At 50.9% G+C, this 21976-nt stretch overlaps 1 protein-coding gene across 4 annotated transcripts in view; it reads left to right on the top strand.

Annotated features, from left to right (window-relative positions):
- Positions 1-16291, top strand: part of EPHA10 (EPH receptor A10) — a 117317-nt gene extending 101026 nt beyond the window's left edge. The window contains exons 14-17 of one of the 4 annotated variants that reach the window (XR_010594692.1): positions 1659-1808; positions 3628-3821; positions 5370-5541; positions 6283-6423. Coding sequence is in view for 3 of the 4 variants with exons in the window: in XM_005298348.4 (XP_005298405.1) it covers positions 1659-1808; positions 3628-3821; positions 5377-5541; positions 6283-6397 (624 nt within the window). In the remaining variant the exon portion in view is untranslated. Of the gene's footprint in view, positions 1-1658; positions 1809-3627; positions 3822-5369; positions 5542-6282; positions 6852-16084 lie in introns of those variants that run through there. The other 3 variants (XM_005298348.4, XM_042853977.2, XM_042853976.2) reach the window with 3 other exon arrangements.
- Positions 16292-21976: the final 5685 nt, after the last annotated feature.

Genomic DNA, 21976 nt, shown 5'->3' with positions numbered 1-21976 from the left:
GCCTGGTCTCTTCCTGATACAGTATTTGCATGTAAAAGAGTTTTCTTTTCAGCTGGAGATTAAAGTAAATGGCAGTGAAATGCGAAGGCTTTCTGCATAAACTACCTATGAATCTGAATCAGTGCAAGACAAATTCTTCCCCTCTCATTGTGTGTGTGTGTGTGTGTGTGTGTGTGTACACGTACACATGCATGCACTGGGAGTTGGAAGCAGCTCGCACAGCCTGGGGGTTAGCTGTGTGTGTTTTATCACTTCTAATGAAATTCATGGTTTTCAATTAAGAATTTAAGACCTGTCTGATTCACACACACGTGCCTATTCAGCGTTCTCAGCCAATAGGCTTCCTGAACACACACACTCAGTCATAAAGAGATGGGGCTTGAGATCCCATTACATTCCCCCAGAAACACACCCACACCCCAAACATGGCACTTGGAGGGGGGAACTGTCCTGCAGACTCTGTTAGGGAGTCAAATTACAGGTTTGGGGGAATGCCGCACACTTTCCCACGAGCACATCTTCAGCATGGCAAGATAGCGCTGCTCTCATTAATTCGCTCACAGTCCAATTTAGAGCATTTCACTTGCCAGTGAAGAAATCAATGTACAGTATTTTTAACTGAAAAGCAATAAAAAAATGTTTAATTTGATGTCCCACAGCCAGCATACGTGAGCCAACACCATTATATCATCCCATTAACCACGGCATTCGTATTTAAAAACGACAATGGATTCTTCACTCCAAAGAACACGTACTGTCCCAGGCAGTATTCTGGTAGCACAAAGTGTGTCAGCAGCCAGCCCTTGAGACCGGGGGTGTGACTCTCCCTGCCTTGCTGGCCTGCGCGGGGAACTGCTGACGCTCACCAGCTCTGGCGAGCCTGGCACTTAACGACCTCGGTTAGTCTGAGTGTCTGATGCTGGTGGAGTGTTCGGCACGTCCCCCCAACCTGATCGAGGGTCAGGCCAGGGGAGAGCCTGACTTGGAGTCTCTGTGGAATTGGAGGGGAAAGCATGTCACTCGGAGCTATAGCTGAGACTCTGAGTCCCAAATGTTATGGATGGAAACCTCGTTGGCGCTAACGAGAGACTGGGGGCCGGATATGCCCCAGCTGAGGAAAGGCTGGAGAGATCTGCGGAAGCGCCAGGGTCCCCTCTCTCTAACAAGCAGGGTGTGTGACTGCCGAAGTCCATCTCTGTCCCTAGCAGGTAATTAGTATTCACCGAGAGGAGCCCAGTGCCTGCTGTCCCACGTGCAGCCAGAAGGGTTCTGCAGACGCTGCAGAGGCATTTGCTAGTTACAAGGGAGGTGAGGTGGGGGGGAGTGGCGGTGTGTTTACCGGGTTCGGAGGGTGGTTTTGTTCAATATTAATGGATAAAATGCCATCAGCTCCTTCGGGAGACTGTACCTCCCACATTAATGTTTCAGGCCTTGCCCTGCCCTGCAGACTAGCACTGGGGCTTGGTCCATTGTTAAAGAATTTGGTGCAGAGTTTTCCCCTCCCATTAAAACTGCACATGGTGCCAAGGTCTGTGTCACTAACTGCTCCACAACACAGGTTGGACGCATGCCGATCGGAGGCATTAGTGAGCCTGTGTGAACGTGTCCCTCGTCCTGCTGTGGAGATCCTCATGTCTTCCTTTCTTCTGCCTGGCCAGAGTGGGAAGAGCTTGGTGCTGTGGTCAGCCCCCGAAGCCATCCAGTACCGTCGCTTCAGTTCTGCCAGTGACGTGTGGAGCTTTGGCATCGTGATGTGGGAGGTGATGTCTTACGGGGAGAGACCCTACTGGGACATGTCCAACCAGGACGTGAGTTGCTTTGCATCCACCTTACTCTGACCCTACGGAGAGATCATGTTTCAATGACGGGCATTCGGGAATTGCAAGACATGCATGTCGCTTGAGTGGCTCTGTATTTGCATCTTGGGTTAACGTGGGGCAGGGAGACATTTGTCATATTTTTGGCCTATAAGAGCAGAGCTATGCAAATAACCCAAAAAGTTTAAAACAATTGTTTCGGGTTAAACTAGGGTTACCATCCGTCCGGGTTTCCCCGGACGTGTCCGGCTTTTTCAGCTTTAAATGGCCGTCCGGGTGGGATTTCTAATAAAGTAGAAATGTCCGGGATTTCCCTCTTCCCCTCATGCAGAGTGTGGCGCGGCTGATTGGATGGCTGGGCCTGATTGAAAGCCGCTCGCAGCCACTGGGGCCTCTAGCAGCCAGAGTCCCTCCCCCTCCCCTGCTCCCTCCTCCCCCACAGAGCAGTGTCCCAGTGTTTGGCTGCACGTGGAGCTCGCAGCTCTCCCTCGGCCTGGGGGGGAGGGGCGCGCAAGGGACAGGGAACGGGGTGGGTTAGATTGGTCGGGGGTTCTGAGGGGGCTGTCAGGAGAAGGGGGTGTAGAGAGCAGTTGGGGCAGGCAAGGGACAGGGAACGGGGGGTTAGATTGGTCGGGGGTTCTGGGGGGGCTGTCAGGAGAAGGGGGTGTAGAGAGTGGTTGGGGCAGGTAAGGGACAGGGAACGGGGGGGTTAGATTGGTCGGGGGTTCTGGGGGGGCTGTTGGGAGAAGGGGGTGTAGAGAGCGGTTGGGGCAGGCAAGGGACAGGGAACGGGGTGGGTTAGATTGGTCGGGGGTTCTGGGGGGGCTGTCAGGAGAAGGGGATGTACAGCGGTTGGGGCAGGCAAGGGACAGGGAACGGGGGGTTAGATTGGTCGGGGGTTCTGGGGGGGCTGTTGGGAGAAGGGGGTGTAGAGAGTGGTTGGGGCAGGTAAGGGACAGGGAACGGGGGGGTTAGATTGGTCGGGGGTTCTGGGGGGGCTGTCAGGAGAAGGGGGTGTAGAGAGTGGTTGGGGCAGGTAAGGGACAGGGAACGGGGGGGTTAGATTGGTCGGGGGTTCTGGGGGGGCTGTTGGGAGAAGGGGGTGTAGAGAGCGGTTGGGGCAGGTAAGGGACAGGGAACGGGGGTTAGATTGGTCGGGGGTTCTGGGGGAGCTGTCAGAAGAAGGGGGTGTAGAGAGTGGTTGGGGCAGGCAAGGGACAGGGAGCAGGGAGACTTAGATAGGGGGTAGGTCCTGGGGGCAGTTAGGGTGGGGGGGGTCTCAGGACAGGGCAGTCAGGGGACAGGTAGGGGAATTCTGAGGGGGGCGGAAAGTGGAAGGGGGCGGGACTAGGGCGGCACCCCGTGTCTTCTTTTTTGATTGTTTAAATATGGTAACCCTAGGTTAAACAAGACGTTTCTCTTCAGCCTGAAACAAAACTTTTCATTTACTTTTTGACTTTGATTACCCTTTAAAAAAAATTAATGACATGGAAAGAAATTTTGAAACAAAATAAATAATTTTGAATCAATAGATTTTGTTTTAAAATTTTCAAAACAAAACCTTTTGATTTTTTCAGGGGGGTTTTTCCAAACAATTTGGCAATTTCAACATGAATTCACTAAATGTTTCAGTTGACCCAAATCGGCAATTTGTGGTGAAAAATGTTTCCTCTGAATAATTTGGCTCGGCTCTCTCAAAGCAATGGGAATGTCGCACTCCAGCAGCGCTGACAGACAGGGACTTCTCTGCTGCTCTTCAGTGACTCCTTTGTATAGCTCTCTTCTCTTCCTGCCCCGTGTGGGATTTCAGGTGATAAAGGCCATCGAGGATGGGTTCCGGCTGCCTCCCCCGATGAATTGCCAGCCCCCGCTTCACCAGCTCATGCTGGATTGTTGGCAGAAGGAGCGAAATGAGAGGCCCAAGTTCTCACACATCCACAATATCCTAAGCAAGATGCTTCAAAACCCAGAGCCACTGAAATGTACCACCTCCACTTGCACCAGGTGAAAATCTGCCTGTATCACCAATCTTTCTCTTTAATTCTAGAATGCCGGAGCGTTCGCCTCCGTATGTATCCCATGGGCCACACCACACGGCTCACTCCTGGGTGACACCAGATGCTGAAGCAAATCCAGAGCCACTCCATCTAAATCATGGCAGCCATTCCCAGACGGGCGCTGCTGTAACTGAGATCAGGATTGGGCCCTCTGAGTGCAGTCTGCCTCATGGGATCTGGCTGGATTGAGGGATTCCTGGTCAGTTGAAGCTGAGTTCACAGACTGCTGTGTGGATCTCACGGGGCTGACACCAGCAATATGGACCTGCCAAGGCTTGGGTCCAGCACGGTGCCTAGGGGTATGTCTACATTGCAATTGGACCCCCAGGCCTGGCCTGGGCCAGCTGACTTGGGCTAACGGGCTGTTTAATTGTGGTGCAGACATTTGGTGGCTTGGGCTGCAGTCTGGGCTCTGGGACCCTCCCACCTCGCAGGGTCCTGGAGCCAGGGCTGCAGCCTGAACATCTACAGCGCAATTAAACAGCCCCTTAGCCCAAGCCAGCTGGCACCGGCCAGCGGAGGGGTTTAGCTGCCGTGTAGCCAGACCCTTGGAGAGCGACAGCCCCAGTTCTACCCTCCCGCTCCTGTGGGAACACAGAACCAGTACAACCTCTCTGCACAGGGTGGGTGGCAGGGCCCCGAAGGCATCTGTCCCCCCACTCTCCATCGATCTGTGCGGCGCCCTGCGTGCCAGCGCAGAGAGAGGTATCACGGGAAGTGGGATCCAGGAGATGCACTCTGGCCCTGCCCTCGTTGTTTGATGTTTTCTCCCACGCTGCCTCTGCTGCAGAGCCAAACCTCTCCCCACCTCTCTGCCTCCAGCTAATGCAGCACTGACAGGTCAGACACACTCTCTCCTCAGCCCCCGCGGGTGGGTCTGGGAGCTCTGGCTGGAGGAGGATTCAGCAACTGAAGTTGATTAGAAGCAGAACCCTTCAGAGGAGGAAGCAGGGGTTTAAGAGAAGCTCCTCTTCGGCACGTTGGGGTGTGTCTGTCATGCGGTGCTATGTGACTGAATTACTTCGTAAGCCATTGGTAGCGGTGCTGCGTGGCTACGCTGGCGGAGCTGCAGGCCGTCTGGGACTTTCGGGTGACCTGCTCTGCTCTGGTTCCTGGTGGAGGGGTGAGACCTGCTCCAGCAGACGGAGCCTTCTCTATTGTTGAGTCACTTGGGAAGAAAGTGAAGTGCCCAGTAACCCAGGATCACAGCCAGAGACAGCTCCTGATGGAACTGCAGAACATTCTGTGATTCCAGATCCTCACAGAGTGGGTAGGATTAAGGAGCCAAATAGCCACCATCCCTCAGTTCTCCCCTTCCTTACATGGCCAGTGCTCAGGTTAAATTTCCATGTGCCTTGCCTTAGTTGTTCCCTGAAAACTTGCATGGGCCAAGCCCACTTTCATGCCTGCTAGAGAGGTAGCTGCCAGATTCCGTCCTACGGATGGGAGCTGAACCTTGCTTTGGTGTGATCTAACTGCTCGTGTGCTGTTTGAGTTGGCAGGCCTCACAATCCATCCATCCCCCTGGCCGAATGCACTTTCTCAGCCTTCCCGTCTTTCAGCTCCGTGGGTGAGTGGCTGGAAGCCATAGAGATGGGCAGATACAAAGATAACTTCACCGCTGCGGGGTACTGCTACCTGGAATCTGTGGCAAGGATGATGGTCCAGTAAGTGAAGAGTGTTCTAGAGAATAGATGCAGCTTAAAATAGCTTGCTCTGAAACACCAGGCAGCTGCTATTACATGTGAACAAGAGATACGCATGGAGCATCGAACCCCCTAGGCGAACACGCTCCAGGAGAGGTTGGAGCTGCATGTTTTTTGTGTGTGTATCTGTCCTTTGTTTGACCTGTTTAGATTTTAAAGCTGGAAAACTGGAGGCCAATTATAGAATTTACGGGTGAGTGGCTGGCCGGCTACCTCTCCCAGCACAGCTCCGATCATACCGGGAGTTTATAAAGCTGCAAATAAATAGCCCTGCTTGCAGATAATACAGGTAGCACCGCCCCAAGTGAGCTCCGGATCTCACTGTGACCCTTCTCCTCCAGCCCGCTTCCTTTGGGTTTGGCTTCTCTCCCCGTGACCCCTGACACTGTTCCAGTCTTTCCGTTGCATCCAGTGGCGATTACAGTGTGGGACCCCGTCCAAAGTCTGCAGGGCAGAGAGAGCATCTGTTGCCTGTGAAGTGCCCAGCATGCTGCAGTCTCTGTCTCTGAGTTGCTGTCTCCTTTGGCTGGGACTCCATGTGTGGGCTGCTCCAAAGAGAATTGCATGAGGCTTCGTGTCCACACGAGCTGTACCCCTGAGCCACAGTTGCCTTTAGTCTAAAATCTCCATTTCCACCATTGGCCGGTGGCCTTGGGGGCCTGCTGCTGTGAACTCACCTCTGCTGTGGGGCTTGTTTTCCAGAGATGTCCTGAGTCTGGGAATCACCTCAGTGGAACATCAGAAAACCATCCTGAGTGGGATCCAGACCCTGCGAGCCCAGGTGATACAGATGCATGGTCGAGGCGTGCAGGTGTGAGCCCAGCAGGGACGGACGGACACTTTCAGAGCACTGACGTAAAACTCCCCGGGGACAGTGGTGCAGCAGGGCCAGGAGCTGGCCCCTAAACTGGACCAAATCTCTGAGACTTTACCAAGAGCAGCTGTGTGAGTGGGAGGTAGGAAGTACAGGTCTGCTACAAACTAGTCATTCCAGAGTAGCGAGGGAGTCCAGGAGTTGGCGTTTCCTGTCCTGGGGTTCTCCCATCAGCAGCTTTAGTGCAGTGTGCTTGGTTGGTTGTGTTTTTCCCCAGCAATGTTTTGTAGGATGAGAGTCAAGCTACAATGATGCCGTTTCACATGGTACCTAGGTTAACAGGGTGGACTGGACACTTGTGTACTGGTTTTAAACTGGATTTGACAGTGTTTTAGTATCTCGCGTTCTACTGATAAATCCATAGGTATTTTTTATACAAGCTGATGTGTTTTACTGACCCCCCCCGAGTACTGTCTGTTTTCTAGAGTCCAGAGCACAGCGCACTCTAATGACCCAGCTTTGAAAGGTGACTTGGCCCATCCATTCCTGTCCTTCCAGAGGAGATTCTGAGTTCCCACTTTTCCCCAGCGTGAGCCATTCCATTCCAAGAGTTACCTCATTACGTCACAAAAAGTGTATGAAAAATAACTAATTCAAATCAAAGTGGCAGGAAAAAGTCCCCAAATTCCGTCAGAAATGGGACAGAGAAAATTAGGGAGTTAGTCTGGAGTTATTGAGAAGAATATGGCATGTGTCTGTCCATTTCCACTCCTGGGATGTGCCCACAGCCACTGAAAGAACAACTCTGGTTACAGGTGAGTAGCCTCCATTTCTCCCCCAGAGACTGTCCCAATGAACTCCCTAAAACCGTTCTCTGGAGCAGGACTAGAAATGGCTGGTCAGAATCACCCTGTTCAATCGTAGCACAATATTGACGTTTCACATCACGGATCAGTATCACACTGTCAGAGCCAGAAAGCTTGTCGCTGGGTGTGAGACGCATGGGGCTGTAGCATCAGGAAGGGTTGGGCCATGTGCGCTGTCTGTGATGAGAACGCTCTACACTGCTTGGGGGTTGGTTTGATGAGCCACAGTCAGGGTGTCAGTTTGAGGTAATTTCAATGGTGGTGTTGCCAGATTAGATCCCAAGACAGGAAATTCTGGCCAAATGGTGGAATTGGGAATCAGAACGGAATCAATGAACCGATGGGATCTCTGAAACTGTCTTGAAATCCAGACAAGGCAGGCTGTATCTGCCCCTTGTTTTGTTGTAAATAACAGGCCCCGTCCTGCATTCCTTGCACATCAAACGCACCCATTGTCTTCAGTCAGGGATCACAAATGGCATTTGCTTAGCAGTACAAGTTTCCTTTAAGTTAGTTAATTAAATGGATTTTTGCAGCCTGGATTCAGTTAGATGTACAGAGTTTTGTAGGCCCTTGATTATCATCTATAAGCATTACAAGTGAATTATTGATGATGAAAGACAAAGATTTACAAAGGGAATTAATGCAGTGGAAAGTATTCAAAGCACATTTAGAAATCTGTTTGCATTGTGATTCAGATGTGCCTACTAGACTGCACCATAGGGATAGAAAACTAAATTGAAACTAAATACAGGACCTTAACTCCTCATATGCCCTGTAATGTTGGCACAGTATTTACCCACTGCCTGGGCATCCTTCATCTGCTCTCGTAGAGGTGATGAAACAAAATTGGGGGGATAGCTCAGTGGTTTGAGCATTGGCCTGTTCAACCCAGGGCTGTGAGTTCAATCCTTGAAGGGGCCACTTAGGGATCTGGGGCAAATATCAGTACTTGGTCCTGCTAGTGAAGGCAGGGGGCTGGACTCGATGACCTTTCAAGGTCCCTTCCAGTTCTAGGAGATAGGATATCTCCATTCATTCAAAGAGGCAATAGTATGTTTTAACTTCTCTCACTGGCGTGGTGACCCTTGCAGAGCCTGTTACGGTGGGGATCTAACTCTTTTATTCAGAAAGGTTTACTCGATGGTGGGCTTTTTTAATTGTCCATACCTGAGTAAAATTCTGTTTTGGCTCAGGGGCTGTGATCTGTTCAGATTCTGGAGTCCTGGAGTCCAGCGGTTTTGTTGGCAGGATTTAGCTTTATGTTGGTTTTGTTGCATTCTCAAAGCAAATGGGAACGTTCTTCTCGAGAGGGGATTTTCTCAGATAACATTTCACGACCACTGCCTATAAGCTGGGGAAGGATGTGTGCACGTTTTGTGACTCTGACAGCTACATGGGACTTGGCTGGCTTGCTTTCTTGGTTATTTTTGTACTGCCTCCTTGCGACATCAGGCTGGATTTATATCTGTTTAGTTCCACAGAGGGACAGTTGTACGGTCCTGGGGATGGGTGTACAGATAGTGTTCATCATGTCACTACGTTAGACCCTCCAGATGTGGCACCAAGAGGGCGTGTATTTTAAATACAACAGAGGTCCCAGCTAAAGCTCTTTGTAATGTTCCTGCCCATGTAGAAGCTTTCAGGCAACGTCACAGCCGAACTCTCCTGTCAAAGGATCCTGAATCCCGGCAGCTCAGACTGTGTGAGCTGACCTTAAGGAAGTTGCCTCCTTTCTTTGCAGGCTTTTGAAACAAATTTAAGCAATTCCTGGTAGTAAAGGTGAGGAACAATGGAGTAACCGGAGCACAAATTGTGTGCAAAGCAAGAGATAAGAAATATTGCCCCATGGAGAACTGGACCTGTAATTTGTGCTACAAATCTACAGAGCATGCAGAAATCAACATGCCTTTCAACACACCATTTCTTGGGGGAATTGCTGGGGTCAGGAACTCTCCCTGAGGTAGATCAACTCTCTTCTCTTTGTCACTTCTTCAGTTAAAAAAAAATACACCTGCCCCAATGTCACCTGGTTAACTTTTAATGGAAAGAATTTGTCTTCAGGGTTCATCTAATTCCAGCCCACTTAGTCAACATCTTGTTGTTTCCTACCCAGACAAATAATAATAGTGAACTGAAACCTTCGTTTGGTAGAAATGCCAGATCCTAAGGATCAAGTGCAATTTGTATGCTCTTTATGTTTACATTTTATCTATAGAGACAGTGTACTGTAGTCCTCTAGCTAAGAAATTGAACCAACTTGATTCCTGATCATTTCATTGCATTTGAAATCTTCCCTTGGGTTCCCAGTATCTGTAACCTCTTAGCTGTGATCCTTCCTAAGGGTCGTCTGCACTCTGGAGAGCGTGCAGAGAGGCTGTGGAGACCATTGCTGGAATAACTGTGTCCAGCTCTGGGCTCTACTCTTTAAATAGGTGTTGAAAAATTGGAAAGGGCCCAGAGAACAGCTACACCAATGAAGGAAGGTCTGGAACACATGCCGTACAACGGGAGTCTAAAGGAGCTCAACCTCTTTAGCATATTGAAGAAAATGTTAACAGGTGATTTGTTCATGAGCTATAAGTACCTGCACAGGGAAAAGCTACCTGAGGACTCGACTCTAGCAGACAAAGGCATAACAAGATCTAATGGCTAGAAATTGAAGTCAGCAAAGTTCAAAGTGGAAATCAATTGCAGATTTTTAGCAGTGACTCTACTCAGCCATAGGAACAGATTGCCAAGAGTTGTAAATTCTTCATCACTTGGAGTCTTTAAATCAAAACTGGATCTCATTCCAAACGAGGGGGTTGAACTGGAGCATAAATTGTTGGGTTAGATGCAGGAATCGCTGGGTGAGATTCTCTGGTCTGTGTTGTGCAGGAGGCCAGACTAGGTGAGCACAGGAGCGCCGCCAGCTTTTCTGCCGCCCTAGGAGGCGGAAGGTCCCGCCCCCGAAATGCCGACGGCGACTGGGGTGGCCGAAGATCCGGCCGCCACGGTCGCCGCCCCCCAAATGTTAGTGCCCTAGGTGACCGCCTAGGTCGCCTAATGGATTGCGCCGGCCCTGGGTGAGCATAATGTTCCCTTTTGGCCTTAAAATCTACCAGGCTAGCAGAGAAAGGTCGAACACGAGCCCAAGGGCTGGAAGCTGAAGCTAAACAAATTCAGACTGGAACTAAAGTGTGAATATTGACCCATGAGAGTAATTAACCATTGGAACATGGTATCGAGGGTCGTGGTGGATTCACCTAGTCTGACCTCCTGCATAGCCAGGCCAGAAAACTGCCCAAAATAATCCCAACGGTGAATCTTTTAAACAAACATCCCATTGGTTTAAAAATTGCCGCCAGCAGCAGTACAGAAGTAAGGTTGGTATGGTATTGTATTGCCACCCTTACTTCTGCCCCGCTGCTGGCAGGGCGCTGCCCTCCGAGCTGGGTGCCCGGCCAACAGCCGCCACTCTCCAGCCGCCCAGCTCTGAAGGCAGTGCAGAAGTAAGGGTGGCAATACCACAACCCCCCTAAAATAACTGTGTGACGCCCCCTGCAACTCCCTTTGGGTCAGGACCCCCAGTTTGAGAAATGCTGGTCTCCCCCTTGAAATCTGTAAAGTATAGGGTAAAAGCGCACAAAAGGCCAGATTTCACAGTCCGTGAATTTGGTAGCGCCCTAGTTATAGACTATTGTTATATTTTTAATATTAACGTCTATCCCATCAGTAGCTAACCTTTAGGGCTGTGTTCAACGCCTTGTAATTCAATGAATTAGCAACGCTGTTTGTCAGCTGCTCAACCAAGGGAATTTATTCTCTTTCCCCTCCAACCTTTGGCACAGTGAGAACCTCCTGTTAGTCACAGGGATACCCTGATCACTTGGGCTGTAAGGAAGGTTTAATGCTCCTGCCACAGTACTCCCTCTCCCCCATGGGCACATTAGTGTAATCTGACCTATTTAGAGGAGAATAAAGAACCCTTTTTGGTAATCAGCAGGCTTTACTGGAGCTAATAAATGCAATTACCACAGGATTAGATTGTAGACGTTAATGTGGCTAAGGCACACTGTGTGTGTGTGTGTGTGTGTGTGTGTGTGTGTGTGTGTCAGAATCCACACCCAAGTAGGATTGTGCTCTGGTCTCCCTTCCCCTCCCCTGCTCCGGGAGTGGGAAAAGCCCCTGAACCCAAATTGGAGTTCTTTAGCTTGTCCCATTAGCCTCACTGCCCTAAGCCAGGCCACAGTTCTGTACCTCTAGGTACGGGGCCATTATCCTGTATGTAAACAGCTGAGCTCCCAGTGGCCAAAGGCTGGGTGCTTTTCCTCAGCCAGGGCTCTGGCTGCAAGCATGAAACAAACAGAACAGCCATTAGATCCCAGATGTCCTTCTGCAGAGCAAAGCGGCCCAAAGAGCTTAACACGCAAAGGCTCTGTGACCTCCTCAGGCACCAAGACCTTGTCAACATCTGCTTTGGCAAGCGACATGGTGGCCAGTGAGAACCGGCATTTCCCTGCAGGAGGGTGCTGAAAACCCCCAGGTTATCACCCCCTTGGTGAGTTCCTTGTCTGGGTAAGTGAGGAGGACTTGCCAGGCTGGTAGTGAGTGTCCCGGTTCAGCACATGCCCGTATGGCCAATAGGCCAGGCTCCCAGGGATGGATTTTCTGCACCCCCCCATCATGCCTGCAGAACCTGTGTTTTCTCATGCAAGAGGTGCCCTTGGAAAGACACTGGTACCTGAGTAACCAGAAATGACTCCGGACTCACAGGTCAATTATTTTTTTAGTGCAAACAACTGGCCTTGAACTGCAGCTTCAATTCCCTCTTCAAAGAGGCTTATCAGCAATTGCTTCCTCTGTCCCTGCATGCTCCAGTGAAACAATCTCTTTTTTGGGGGGAGGGGTGTCCATCTGCCCACCTTCCAGGCTGTCTGTTCAAATTCACGCAAAGCTCCTTCGGGTGCCTCTGCATTAATCTGCTAACAACTCTGTGACAAAGGATTTTCTTTGGATGATGACGATCAGAACAAAAGTACCAGTGCAAAAAGCACTCGACAGGCAAAGCTGTTCTTGGCATGCTGCGAACATAGGGCGATGCTATCGGGAGGAATTAATTCTGTCAACTTACAAAGGATAAACTTGGATTCAGGTCTCGGCTGAAGGCTCAACATGCGGCCATTATTCTTGCACTTTGGCTTTTCCTTTTGTTGCTTAGTCTCTGGCTCCCTTCCGGCGAGGATTCTGTACCCCGCGTGGCTGCCAGGGCTGGGGGTATTTCTCAGGAAGTGTATGGAGCAGACCTGAGCGTGTCATCCCCATCTCATGCTAGGCATCTCGGCATATTATTGGCTTCCTCAGACTCATTTTTCCACTCCTTGCCCCTGGTAGCATAACTGCCACCTCAAGCCACTAGCAGGGAGCAACATTGAAGGGCTTTTCTGTATAATCCCTAACTAATACCTCTCCATTGGAAATGCGACTCTGCCAGGGTACAGGCACTTTGCCTGCAGCTCTTGGCTGTCCCTGTGGGGGCGATAATTGTAAAGTGTCCCTGCTGTTCAGCTCTGCCGGCATTAGCTGCGTTGGGAGCCCGTGTGGGGACAGGCTGCCATCTGGTACCGGCATTCCCGGCTGTGCCAGTCGGAGCTGGTCTCCTCATCGCCTCTCCCATTGTTTGTTAAACCCGCTTGTTGCATCTTGTCTTCAGGAAGGCAGGCCCTGTCCTGAAGGACTTACCTGTGTGGGGCGTGCCCTGCACAAGGTGGCCCTAATCTGATCAGGGTCTCTGGACACTACCCACAGGTCCCATGATCCCATACCAAAATGGGGCTGGGCAAGCTGGTGTCTCTCTGCTGGGGGATAGTGAGGGGAGGTTTTAAAGTAGGAAAACTAGCGTCATAGTCAATAGCGTCGGTACCCATGAGACCTGAGGGAGGGGACAGCCTGAAATGAGGATGGTCCAAAGTGCTGAGCTTAAAAGCACTCAGTACAAATTAGCTCCATTCTTTAATTTAAGAAGTGTGAGTTTGTTCAAACTAGCAAGGTATTAAATCTCCTCCACCACCACCCCCAACCAAAATTGGAATCAAGTTGGTTCAGCAGTTTAGGTTTTTTGATATTCATTAACCACATGTTATATATTGTAAATACATACTGGAAAAGTCAATATATATTTTTATAAGTTTCAAACAAATGTAATATAAGAACACAAGGGACACTGTACATTTCACTATTTGAATTCTAGTCCGGCGTCTCCAGGAATCACTATTGTTTTGGAATAATAATAATATAATTAATAAAGCTCTATTGACATTTTTGTTAATTTTGTATGTATTGACTCATGGTTGAAGGTTGCAATAAAGAGAGACTATATGCATAAGTGAAACCCAATGCCAGCTGTGCCAGGACTGGTCTGTGTGGGTTTATTTCAGGTGTTCCAGTGAAATGCACCAATTAGCACAGATGGCAATTATCAGCCAATTAGTAGTTTAAGCTCTGGCAAGGTGTGACATGTGTCAATGGTTTATTAAGTAGTGTGCGTGCTGAAAGGAGACCCTCCCCTCCTGCTGCGGGTGGCGGGTAAGGCGGAAGCCCATCCAGAGAGATTTTTTTGCCCGGTGTTCTACCTCAACAATCCATCCTGGGTACTTTCTTGGGTGAAGAGCTGTCTCCATCTGCCTGTTTCCAGAAGTTGTTCAGGAAGTGAAGGATCCCTCAACGTTCTTCCAAAGAGCGGGTAACCTTGGAGCTATCAGCAGTGCAATCTCGCTGTCAGTACAGATGCAAACTCTCTATTCTGATGTTGCTGCAGGGAGGGGAGAGGGAAAACCACTGTAGAATACTGTGCGTAAGGCCGATCATTGTTTTATTGAGTAAACGAAAGCAGCGTATAGCCAGCACGTTACATGCAAACGCAGCACAGACACAGGCCTTTAGAAATAACCAATTCAGTGCGACTCTTCGTCAGCCCCTATTTCCTCTCTCAAGGGGCTTGAATATTAATGCTAATCTACAGAAACAAAATCCCCTTTTCAGCATCCTGACAGTAGCGACAGCTGCTAGAAGGAAGCTGAACTCCTCTGTGCTCCCCGCGGTCTACCAATTAATGTAGCCAGCCTCCACCAGGAGCTGTCTCAGCAAATCACACGGGCACTGTAAGGAAATCATCAGAGGCTTTAGCAAGTCAAGGGGATAGTGCACTCGCCTCTCCAGCTGGGAAATAAGGCCCCAGTTCTACCAGCACTTTACTCCTGACTTCAGCAGGACTAAGGAGGTGCTTAAGTCACGTGCATGCTTGTTTGCAGGAGTGGGGGCCTACCGCTCATCTCTCTAGCAGAAACGCATCGGCTCCATCAGTTCTCCTCTCCCCTGTGCCACGGGACTCACTACTCTACTCTCTAGGATCCTGCAGAAAGCGCGAGTCCATGTGCAGCCGGGAGGGGTGAGCGAGTCTAGACCACGGATCCAGGATCTTTGCCTAGGCCAGTGGTACTCCGCCTGCAGGCCACTGGCACTCAGCTGCGGCCCGTGTGACATCCTCAGGGTAGTATATGTATTGTGTGGATGCTGCCCACGTAACACTTAGAGAGCTGCATACGCAGCCCACAATGGTAATAGATTGAGAACCCCTGGCCCAGGGGCTGCCCTCCTCTGGAAGGGGCAGGCTGCACAGGTGCGGCCTGACTCCTTTAAACATGGACGCAGGAGCCTGTCCTGCACAGGTGGGTGTGGGGCTCATTAATCACTGGGTGAGGAAACGCTTTTGCTACACCCCCGCCTCTCCGAGGGAGCTTGCCAGCCGCGTGCTGAAGGTGCTGCCTTTGTAAATCAAGCCATTTATAATTGAAATCTTGTCATGTTGAGACAAACCCTCCACTGGCTGCATGCGGCGGCACGCAGAAATAACTGAAATCATTAGCGGCTGCCTCCCTGCACGGGAGGGAAAGGTCAGCCTGAAAGGCAAGGTTAGCAGGGGAGGCGCTGGGGCTAATTGGAGACCAAACCAAGGTTTAAAAAAATTGTTCAGGTGACGACTCAACCGACCCCTGCCCAGAAATACAAACCAATGCCTGACCTTGGCCGTCCCCCGGGGCTCAGCAGGAGGAACTGCCTAAACCCTGAACTTCTGCTGGTTTGCCTCCCCTTGGGGGGGTTGAGCCAGAGGTGCCCAAGATATATCCCTCCTAAAAGATCATGGGACACTTTCAGCATCACAAACGTGACTAGTTTGGACCTCCCAACACCCCCGGCCACACAGTGGGACGTACCATTGCTCTCATTACACACGGTGAGCTGAGGCACAGAGAGATTAAGAGACTTGCCCACGGTCACCCAGAGAGAGTCTGTGGCAGAGCTGGGACTTGACCTCAGATCTCTGAGGCAGAGTCTGGAGCTGTAAACCCACAAGATCAGCCCCCATCTGTTGCCTGACAAATCTTGTCTCTAACTTAGTGTTTTGTGTGGAGAAAGGAAAAACGAAAGGGAAATTGCCAAGAACTGAGTTGTTTCAGCCCAACACCCGTCTCATGAGCTGGCATTAATTAATGGTATGAAATGGGCTCCTTCACCTCTGCAGTTCAGGAAATAGTTCCACAGCTGTTGGATCTCCATCTCACTGAGCCACACTTGAGCAATTCCTTGAATTGGCTAAAGTGGAGGCTGGTTTTCTGGCTTATTGGATTAAGCTGTCGTATTGAACAGTGTCAATGTCTCTCCGCTCTACTCATGTTGGACGCTTTCTCCTTATAGCTGGTCACAGTTTTATAACTGGCCCCACTGCAGGGACTGGTTCCATAAGCTGACATTGACTTTGGTGTTCTTCCCTCCCACCTCCTAGGCTGATGCAGCTGACTGGTCTGCAAATATTTTCTGTACAACACACCAACCCCCCTGTATCAACTCACTTCTAGAACAGATCCTGCAGCGCAACAGAGGACAGCATCACAGCCCCATCCATTACCATGTGTACGTCTTGCATATTCAACAACATTCTTAGCATGGTACCAACCTCTCCCAGGAGGAAATGACCCTCTGAAAAATGCCTGCAACAAACCTCCTGGCTAATTGTAGCTGTCCAGCCCACCAAAGGAAAGCCACTGTCTGCCGGAGCTACAACGGCTACATTAGTAAAAAGCGACAGAGAGTCCTGTGGCACCTCATAGACTAACAGACGTATTGGAGCATGAGCTTTCGTGGGTGAATACCCACTTCGTCAGACGCGTGTGACATGCATCCGACGAAGTGGATATTCACCCACAAAAGCTTATGCTCCAATACATTGGTTAGTCTATAAGGTGCCACAGGACTCGTTGTTGCTTTTTACAGATCCAGACTAACACGGCTACCCCTCTGATACTTGCTACATTCGTGTTTGCCTTTGATAGCCTGGCTGGAGCCTCCCAGAAAGATCAATCCCAGGGGTTCTCAAACTTCATTGCACCTCGACCCCCTTCTGACAACAAACATTGCCAAAATATCCCCCCAAATCCCATTGCATTCGTGGAGCTGTGCCAGCATCCGTGTGGGTAGGTCCGTGCTCCAGACTGGGTGGATGTGACATGTTGGGAGTTGACCTTGGCATATTCCTTCACCAGAATGTGATTACCTGCCATGGAAAGTAATGAGACAAGGTGGGGGAGAGGTAATAAATACATTCCATGGGTGGCGTACCCGAGCCCACTTATCCACTGATGCCTTAAAAACTCCCGCATCCCAATCTGGGTCTATGCTGGTTATGTGAAATGTCTGTACCTCGTGAACCTTGTAACCGATATCTGTAATCCTTCATAACTCAAACCTGACCCCAGATGTACAGCACCTTCCCTCTTAACTTGTGTATATTTAATTTTAAACATTAACTTTAATAAAATTTTTAACTGGACCAACTTCTGTTGGTGGCAGAGACAAGCTTTCCAGAGCTCTTCTTCAGGTCTAGGAGAGGTAATCAGAGTGACACAGCCCTATAGGAGGTGGAACATATTGTTATGCATATAGGGTTAGGGTGGCAGGAGACCAGTTAAAGTGAACTGGGCCATTAACACCTCTGCAGTCACAGGACAAAGGAGGGTTAGTAGGTTACAAATTGTTGTAATGAGCCATAAAACTAGTGTCTCTGCTGAGGCCAGCTTTTTGGTGTCTAGGACAGTTAGGAATATGAGTTCCCAGGCTCCTCTGCGGAAGGGGTTGTGCAGGTTTCCTTTGAGAAGGAGGACTGAGAGAGCCAATGTGGCGTGATCACGTAGTGAAAAGCATTCGCCCACAGGGGATAGGGTGTTTTTATCTTTTACCATTTTCCTGTGTGAGTTTGCTCAAAAGCGCAGTAACTGGCTGGTTTCACCCCCATTGTTGTTATTGGGGCTCTTAGTGCACTGGATGTTGTGTAGGACCCTGGGAACTGGACCGTCACAGCAGTGGAGAGATGGCTGCTGGTTTTGCATCTGTTGTTCTGACAGGGTCTGGTGCTGCTTTGAGTTGGTGGGTCTGTGTCTGTGGGGAGCTTGCTTCTGATGCACAGCTTGGCAAGGCTGGGGTGTTGTTTGAAGGCCAGAAGAGGGGGGTTTGGGAAAGATTTGTTCAGGATGGGGTCCCCATCGAGCATGGATTTTATCGGAAGTAATCACACAGCAAGAACGCGTGGGAAGCCGGCATGGTGCTTCAGTGTTCCAGTGATGAGAGCTTGAGAAATAGCTCCGCTAAATTAGTCATGGAGAGCAAGGTGCCCAGATACCCTGTTGATGGGCCTGGGGCAGGCAGAAAACCATGTCACACAGTGCCCATGACCTCCATCACTCTGCTGGATGCCCTGGGAAGGGGGTCCCGCTAGGGGCCCAGCCGCTGTTAGCATGACACGAGAGAGAGTGGCTAGCTCCGCTCCCCGGCATTCGCTGCAGCCTTCATGCTGGCAAGAGCCATGGGGCTGCCCTGCACCGGACGCTGCAGCAGCAAAGGTTGGCAGTGGGGCTCCTCCCGCAGCACTCTCTCGTGGAGGCATTCCCGGTGCAGGCACCGCCGGCGCGCGCTGAGCCTCGCTGACCTTCGGCGGGGGCCAGGATGGAACCTTTCCCTTGGCGCTGGGATTAGCTGGTTTTACCAACTGCTCTGCTTCAGGGAATGGAGCTTAAACCTTATTAGCCGCTCCAGCACTTGGCCTGGTGACCTGCGTAAGAGAGAATGGGATGCTCTGACCAGGCCTGCTGAATACCACTGTTCTGAACAGAGCCGCGGCTGTAAGAACAGCTGCTTAGCATGAGTCTGGCCCCGGACGGAGGAGGCTACGTCTTGGGGGATAACCAGGCAGAAGGGAATAGGGACTTGCTCCCTGGGCAAAGCACTGACCTCTGGCAGCCCCCCAGGTGGTGCAAAGGGCAGCTGCAGCCTCTTGCACCTCTCTGTTGTGCTGTCACAAAGAGCGATAAGGATCCGGATGAGACCAGGCCTGGGAAGCAGCCAGGCTGAAGGTCAAAAATTTGGGCCTGTCCACGTAGCAGCCAGTAGCTGTCCCCCTACCCCGGTCCCACGCTGCCGGCATCCCCAGTGAAGAGAAGCGCCGGCGTGGCTGGAGCTGGGCTCTCTCCTGAACCAGCCCTCTGGCACTAACCAGTCTCACATGGGGTCTGGGGGGAAGATCCTGCAGCGCGGTGGCAGCAGGATGGGAAAGGCGGATGGCAGCAATGGTGCAAAGCATTCCTAGCACAGCTCTTTGCACACAGCGTGTGGTGCTGGGTAAGACTGACCGCGGCGGGGCTCCGGGCAGGCCCAGCAGGGATCATCCCCCTTTCACAGCGGCACAGGGCAGGCCACGGTCACAGAGTGAAGCAGCAGGACTTGTATGAAAGTGTGTGTGTGTGTGTGTTTGTGTGTGTGTGTGTGCGCGCGCCCCCAGACGCACAGCATGGTAGGGGGTTGGTGTTTGCTGGCACATCGATGGATCCCTTTCCTCCCCAAGACACAGCTTTATCCACATCCACTCAGGCATCCAGGCAAGCCGAGGCGTTCGCCATCCCTGCGGATAATGACCGGGCACACAAGGATGATCTCCCTGTTGATGGCTGGCTGGCGGGTGGCCCCAGACACCGGCAGCGGGGAGAGTGGAGAAAATAGAACGCCTCCCTCCACCCAGGACAATGTTCTTGGTTCTGCTGCAGTTACCCCATCTGCCAGCAGCAGTTCAGCTCTCCGTCTAAGGGGCTCTAGGGCTGCAACAAGAGGTTTTAGAACAAAGCAACGACTCGAGCAAAGGCAGAAAGGGAAACGCACAAGGAAAGGGAGAACTGGGGAGAACCGTGCAGCTAACTCAAGGGAGATACCCAAGGCTAGACCTGGTAGTGCCAACCCCAGGGGAATCCTGCTGTAGGAGTCCTGATTTACACCAGTTTATGGGGGAGGAGAATCTAGCCCTGGAAGTGCCCTGAATATCACATTGCACAAACCTTTTAGCCGGAGCAGAAGATAATTTGGTTCACTACAGAAATAATTCTAACCCTCACAGTCACCTAGTTACACTGGCAATTGGATTAACACTTAGCAGGGGAAAGTCAGTGTTGTTTTCTGAATCGATAACTATCAAGGTGGGGGGCTGGTTCACTCTCACTCACAGGTGTAAATCAGGAATAGCTGCAATGAAGCCAATGGAAGTGACCCAGCAGGAGTCACCGAATCACCTTAGCAGCATTTATGCCTCTTACTGATGATGGTCCTTCTCTCTCTGGTCTCACTTCCTTTATTCATTTTCCCCTACATACGTTTTGTCCCCCTCCATTACCCCAGACTGGGAACAACTTAGCTAAATCTAAGTCAAGCCAGGCAATAATTGAACCAGTCCTTGTATGATGCCAATGAACCTTCAGCTGTCCTGCAGTGAGCACGTCCCCGTAGCTGTACACAACGCCAGCCCAGCCGCTGCTGTGTGTGTTAATTTGTCCAGCTGAGTATTGTGTTATCGGCTAGACAAGTGTGTCAGAGAGCCCTCGGGGGAGTGGGAGGAGAGAGAGATGAAATGGGGTTACAAGGAGAGCGGAGGGCCTGGCTGAAGTGACAAGCTGCCGCTGCTCTCAAAGGAGCAGCTTGGGTTTGGGTACTTGTTTTAAATGTCCACATTCCCAGTCACTTTTTCTGTCCTTAGGGCTTAGCGCTGCCAAGCCCCCGTCAGCAGTAGCCAATCCCACAGACAATCCCACATTCAGGTAGAAACCCCCATCCACCCTGGAGCAAAGCGGCATGCAGCTTGGCCCTGTCGCCACGTCCCTGTGCAGCTGAGGGCTGTGCACAGCCATGACGTCATGGCGCTCTCCTGTCCTGCTGAGCCCGGCGGAAACCAGCTTCAAAGCGCCATGTGTCTGCAAGCACTGAGTCAGGTAATAATAATAATATTATAATAAAGGTGACCAGCCTGTCCTCCCTGGGGCGCGCAGTGCTGGAGGGGAGCTGTGAACACTGACCAGCTGAGCCTGCAGAGCTGGGTTCCCTGCATGTCACCCTGCATCTCCCATTCACTCCACTGCCAGTAGACGCTTTGCAGGCTCGAAGTGGGGAAGGCCTCCCTCAGTCCTGTCCTCGTGCCCACCAGGCAAAGTGGCTGAACCAGGAACAAAGCCAGATTTAGCAGCACCAGCATGTGACTAATGGCACAGATCATAGGTCAGGTTACATATGAGAGCGGCTGCTCGCCACAAACACTCCTCCTCCCCATTGCATACGGTCATCTCCGTGGGCCCATACAACCAGATCTCTTGTCCGCCACAATGGCTTGACACCACAGCTTCAGCGGGAGGGATGTGAGAGCCCCACAGTTACGGAACTGTCCCAAAGGAAGTTCCTTCCTGACCCTGATAGATAGAGGTTGGCTCATGTCCTGAAGCAGGTGGATTTATAGCTCTTCTGCATAACTTTCCTGAATTAATTGTAGCTTATGAAATGCAGAAACTAGAAAGCACAAAAACCAGGTGAGATTCCTGCCGGCCTGTGGCCCAAGCATGGAGCAGTTACACGGGAAAAGCTACCTTGTCAGTGCACCGCACAGCTGTTCTTAAACGTTCTGTCCTGTGACTGGGCCTAGACCCAAAGTCTGTTCTCTTCCTGGCACTTGTGTGCGTCACACCCTATGTCACACTCAGATCTTTCCCTCTGCTCGCTGCTGAACTTCTCTTTCGGATTCCCGGCGTCCCAGCAGCCCTAGCAAGGAGATAAATGGAACGTGGAAGGGCCATCACCCCTAATTTGCTGCTAAAGCCTCTCTGAGCCCTGTACTGACAGCTGTAACTGTAATTGGAATGTATATTTCTCTGGTGATGAGCCGAGGGATCGATAAGCCGTTATGGCAGAGATGACAGTAAAATACAAGGTGCACCACAGGTTAGTCAGGGGAAGGACTTGGCAGTTTACAGGTGCCACCTGCTCTGGGAGGATTTTTTGATATCTGTATTGAGTGAATGTCTGGCCCCGCAGCATCTGGCCGTGCCCAGCACTGGATTCTCCTTCCAGATGTGCTGTTCTCGCTGCAAGCTGGAATCAACTCTGCAGTTTTCTGTGTTTAAAGGAAAACGAAGGAAAGACTCAGATTTCTTGCCTTTTACGGTCTCCAAAATGCAAGTCGTTGGGCAACCAGCTTCCCTGTCTCTTTAACAGAGATTTGCTTAAAAAAATAAAACAACAAAGCTGAGGTGAGCTTTCCCCGAGTGTTAAACTGCTGCTAGGATCAAAGCTGCTGGACACAGGGAGCCCTTTGGACTGC

The sequence above is a fragment of the Chrysemys picta genome, chromosome 23 (assembly GCF_011386835.1).
Source record: "Chrysemys picta bellii isolate R12L10 chromosome 23, ASM1138683v2, whole genome shotgun sequence".
NCBI classification, from domain to species: Eukaryota; Metazoa; Chordata; order Testudines; family Emydidae; genus Chrysemys; species Chrysemys picta.
The sequence above is the reverse complement of the archived record's forward strand: the minus strand, read 5'-3'. Positions and strand labels throughout refer to the sequence as shown.